We start from the raw sequence: 5494 nt of genomic DNA, 5'->3' as shown, positions 1-5494 counted from the left end.
CTACATGAAGCCACGAAGTGTTGACCCAGTAAGGCAATCACCCTGCCCCAGATCCTTTCTCAATACTTGATCCTCACCAGCCCCCACACGTTTTCATTTAAACTGCAGGTTTAGTTATAATGGAATAGAGATTAACGGAAAAGGGCAGTCACTTATTCTTTAAGAGAACTGTGTAAGAGATGTTTTATCTCTTTTTGATCTCCTTTTCCTACACAAAGTATAATCCCTAGATTCACACCACGTAAGAAACACAAACATAATTCAATAACAAAGGAGTCTAGGAGCAGTTAGAAGCATCAGAGATGTGATGGAAATAAATTAGATTTTTATGTTTCATCTTGTTTATTTCTTTCCTCCAATTCAGCCTCCCTTAGAGCTCACTGGCATATACAAACATGTCTTTCTATACTTCACGAGCTTTAATTTAGTTAGCCCCATAGCATCACTGTACTTCAAAGGAAACCATGGTTCATCTGTTACTTATATGGATCCTTAACTCCTAAGACTTCAACACAGTTCACAAACAAGAAAAAACCAACCACACACCTGTGGCACAGCTTAGAGCTGGATACACACACTGGGAGGAAAAAACACTTTAATAGGAAAGCTAGACTCTGTCCTCTTCATTCTTCACGGCACACTCACTGAACAAGGCCACACTAATTTCAGAGATTGTGCTCCCAGCACCCGGGACCCTTCCCATCACAGCCAGGTTGTTAAGAGGGGTTGCAGCAAGAGGAGGCTCAGGCAGCTCTCCCTTGCAGCAGAACAGCTGAGCTTTAAACTGCTCCTGGAAGGTTTTGCTCAGCCAGTAGAGAGCAAAGGGGTTTACACAGGAATTACTGAAAGCCAGTACCCGAGAGAAAATGGTGACAATGAAATGTATGGCAGAGGGGTCTACATAGGTTTCAGAAGTGAATGAGTGGTAGAGATACAGGAGGTGATTCGGCAACCAGCAGACAGCAAACAGAGCCACCAGCACCAAAACCGTTTTGGCAATTCTTTTCCGGGATTCGATCTACAGGAGGGAAGAAAAGGACACACACAAAAATCATTTCACTGGCAGAGATTTTTCAAAGCCATTCTCTAGATTTCCATAGAAATTTAGAGCTGACATGCTGGTGTCCCTTGGTACACACGCTTGTCAGCTATTGGCTGGGATGTGCAGGAAGTCAGCCTGTGGCTACAGAACACAGCCAATTAATTGGCATGGTAACCCATGATCTTGGTCTCATTAACTCTAATTCCAAGACCTCCTACCACCCTGTGGTTTTGTGATATGCTAGGATGTCTGCAACTCCAGGAGTGCTGTGGAATTCCCAACAACTTAATTTAATTTAAAGCAGGCGCTGTCCAAAACTGCTTTCACTGCATCCACAGAGGCTGATTAGGGGAGAATAGTTATCCCTGGATAATGAAAGTTGTCAAATTGGTATCAGGAATTGTTTTCAGATCTGGGGGTGTAGCTGAATGTTAAAGCACTTGCATAGAATGTGCAAGCCATGGGTTCAATCCCTAGCACTACAAAAAAATTGCTTGTGATCGATAGAATTGTAACCATATAGTCAAAGAATACAAAGCAAATATGCTGTCCTTCATAAGTGAGAGTAATCCTAACCATATCTGGCATACACACACAGGTTAAGTGAAGGTAAAGTCTGTGGTCTCAGACAGAACAAAGATGACACAACTTCAGCTTTCTGTGCACTGCTGTGGCATTAACTGAAAGGAGTAACTCCACAGAAAGGCACAGCTCTCTGTACCAAGCAGGACTCAAATGGAATACCCTCCCCCCTTTGTCCCTCTGAGTCTATGTTCTGGCAACGCCCCCTTTATTCTGTCCATATTTGTGAGAGGAGACCAAATCTGGCTCTTGGAACGGTCTTACTCGAGCTTCTTTGAGTCCCATTATTTTCCTTTCATAGGCAACGTACCCCTGTACCCCTCCCACCTCACCCCCCCATGTGCAAGTGGTTTGTACTAAATAATGTTATGGGTTCTTGCCAGTTCTACCATCTTGTGCATTTCTATTATTATGTTACATTTTCTGATACAAAACATGTTTTGCTTTATAGTCTCACCTTATGCAATGTTCCTTACTATTACATGAGATAAATAATCTTTACTGCTCCCAAACCTCAACCATTCCCTCTCTAATAACAGTAGTCCCACCATTTATGGAATGCTTACTCTGCTCCAGAAATGATGCTAAGCACATTTATCTATATCATCTAGTCCTCATCTTTGTTTGATAGATAAGGAAACTGAGGCTCTGAGAGGTTAAGGAACTTGCTCAAGATTGCTCAGCTAGTATGTGTGGCATTAAAACCAGAGCCCATAGTGTTAACAATTCTACACTGCTATTGTATTTATACACAGATAAATACACAGTTGCTCACTATGCAAAAGTAGAAATTTCAGTTCTAAGCTCAAACTGTATTTGTGTCAGTATCAATTAATACATACCTGCTTGCGGGCATGGCTTTGTTCCTCAGTAGGTATGTTCAAGGTGCTTTTGTAAAGAGTCTTAGCAATCAGAGAGTAATAGACAGAAATTATCGAGAGTGGAATAATGTAGAACACTAAGAAGCTCAGCAGAGAATGTATTTCCTGCAAGAGCTTCTCAGAGACAGGATAAGAGGCACACAATTCAAATGTCCTATTTTTGTTGGAATTTTGTAAAGTGTATACATTTGAAAATATAGCCTCTGGCAGAGCAAATATCATGGACACGATCCAGACACAGCCAGCTTTTGCACAGGTCTTCAGAATGGCATTGGAGGGCTGTCGCTCGAGGGGCTTCACAACTGCTTTGTATCTACAAGCACATAATCAGAAGCAAAGGTGAAAATACATATCAAAATTGCAGAATCTTAGGGTTAAATACGACCTTGGTAGTCATCCAGCTCTACATCCTACCACACATGTTTAATCAAATCAACATTAAGTGGCTAGAATAGGTTACGGATTTAAAGACACGTAATACACCCCAAGGCATTTTGTTTATCTTCATTGGCTTTTTCTTTATTCACTCCCATGAGATATTGCCAATTTGCAATTTTATAATTTAATGTATACATCCTCTGTTTAGGAATCATTTTTTCAGCACCATTTCATGTGTGATTGAGAGTAATTTGCCACTTATATATTACTTTACGCATTCGAAAAGACTTTCTTTTTGTCTAAGTCACTCATGCTAAACGGAATTAACTCTTCTTTCCTCATGAGTGAGCAGCCTTCAATCTTCCTAGAAAAGAATCCAGGGGTTCACAGCAGTAAACAGGAGAGGGGTTAATTTCTTTCCCGTTCACAAGTGCTACTTTGCTGCCCAAGCTGATTGATCTGTGAGATTTCGGACAAGGCAAAGATAAAATCACAGCCCCATGCCCCTGCAAAGATGCCGCGGCATTGGACAAATCCCCCTTCAAGCTTGCAGCCTTTACAAAAGTCTGCCAGTGAAAGCAGAAAATTCAAAAGACACAGGGAAACCCTTTTCTCCGCTCAAATTCCACAGTCTGAATAAGCTGCTCCTTCTAATACTGCTAGGCATTGATTACTTACAGGCTTCTTCCAGGCATCTAAAAGCATCACTTTTAACATTTGGAGCCTCATTTTTTTTTCATGCTTTCACAGTTAGGAAGACAGAAAAACACAGTACTTAGATGGAAAATATCCTAACAGTCCGAACACCCTGACGGCAGGAGGTTTTTCATAAGCACTAGCCACAGAGCTCTAAAAGTCAATCAAGCTTAATTTATCTCTCTGGAAATGATAGTGTCACTGAACGCCTATAGAGAAAACAAATGGAATTAAGTGATGACTTTACACTGAGTTACCAGGGAGGTGAAAATCCCACCGCTTTTCTGCCATTAGCTAATTTGATGAATTTCAAATAAATTAGATGCACGTTATCTCTTTACCATTCTTCTGGTATATGATAATGCATCTGTGGTTAATTTCACACCTATGCCAATGTTTTCATGTTGACAATATTGTACCACTAGGCTGCACTAATGTATAAAGCATGGATTTTTTTTTCTTTTACACCTGCAACAATTTGCCTTACTTAATAAGCCAGGAGGAAAATAAAAACGCCGTTTGGTATCCTTTCAAGCGAACAATTACACTCGAAAGAAAATACATTTCCCCTAAAGCACACATTTTCAACCTCTCCTTAGATGCTAATGCAGGAAAATAAACGTTTTTACACTAACTTTGAATTAAAAAGCCACCGGATTTCCAATCTTACATCCCCGTTTCACAGTGTAAGAAAAGCAGAATAGTAGCCAGTAAATGCTAAGTACATGCTTTCCTTTCTTTTTGTCTAATTTCACATCCTAGAAAATATAACAGAAAAAAGACTCACCTGTCAGCGCTGAGAATCGTTAGCGTGAACACTGACACTCCAACAGAAGTGAGCCGGATGAAAGAGAGCACCTTACAACCGATTCTCCCGAACAGCCATCCCTCTGCAAGGTAGTGGGTTGCATCCACCGGCACACAAGTCAGCAGAAGTAAAAGATCTCCAAAAGCCAGGCTGGTGATGAAAATATTTGGAACTGTTTGCATGGATTTGGTCTTGAAAAAGACTTTGATGAGAATAGCATTTCCGAGGATGCCCACTGAAATGATCACAGCATAAGTGATATAGATGGCACAGAGTGCTTTTATTCCTGGAGAGTTGTCTCCGGTCCAGCCTTTATTTGTGATATCATTGGAGACGGCAGAGCTGGATGCTTCTGTGTCATTTGTGATTGAAATTAAAGTCTGATTAGGTGACTGAGGCTGCCTGTGAGACATTCTCCTGGAGACTGTGTCTTCAGTATTTTCTTCTGTTCAAATGTGGCTGACTGTCACGTCTAATGCCTACGTCTAGTAGTGGGGTGGAGTTAAGAGAAGAGAGCAGCACAGACTGGAAAGAAAATCTAAGACATCCACATGCTCCTGTGCTTCAGTTGCTCTGTGTATCCAAGCACGCTTTGCTAAGCGCTTACAGATCTGTCACTGAAGAGTGGGAGGGGAGGATGGAGGTGCTTGTCTTACTGGCGTGCCTGTGGCGTAAGAGGTAGGAAGGAGCTAAGGAAAATGCTCTGCAGTTGCTTATTCTACCCCAGTGGGCTACCCCCTGATTAACTGGGACAATTAAGTCATCTTATTGTTTAGTAGAATCACCTTGACTTCATACCCACCCAGAATTTTCTGTAAAAATTTTGGAAAATTTTTCCGCCGCCCCCCCCATTTGGCCCCCCACAGTCACATGGTAGTCCAATCCACTTTGTTTTACATGATAAATAAGTGCAAGTGTCCCATGAAGCAAAACCTTGAACCCATTTTTCAAGATTTTCCGTCACAGTGGTGCTCAAGCAACAAATCATTCACACTTTGATAGGGCTCATACCACCTCCAAGAAGCAATAATTCAGTTGACTGGGGCTTAATACCTAGCTTGGATACAGGGTAATTCCCAGGCCTGCATAGTGCAGGCACTTTGCTGC

General features: G+C 41.5%; 1 protein-coding gene across 1 annotated transcript; it reads right to left on the bottom strand.

Moving 5' to 3' along the window:
* Positions 1-428: 428 nt before the first annotated feature.
* Positions 429-4800, bottom strand: Brs3 (bombesin receptor subtype 3). The gene is made up of 3 exons (XM_010642558.2): positions 4367-4800; positions 2467-2818; positions 429-1018 (listed from the first exon to the last, which is right to left on the bottom strand). The coding sequence occupies exons 1-3, from the start codon at positions 4798-4800 to the stop codon at positions 608-610; spliced, it is 1197 nt and encodes a 398-aa protein (XP_010640860.1). The 3' UTR covers positions 429-607.
* Positions 4801-5494: the final 694 nt, after the last annotated feature.

Source organism: Fukomys damarensis, unplaced genomic scaffold, assembly GCF_012274545.1.
Source record: "Fukomys damarensis isolate Sample0158 unplaced genomic scaffold, DMR_v1.0_HiC HiC_scaffold_39, whole genome shotgun sequence".
Lineage (NCBI taxonomy): Eukaryota > Metazoa > Chordata > Mammalia > Rodentia > Bathyergidae > Fukomys > Fukomys damarensis.
The sequence above is the reverse complement of the archived record's forward strand: the minus strand, read 5'-3'. Positions and strand labels throughout refer to the sequence as shown.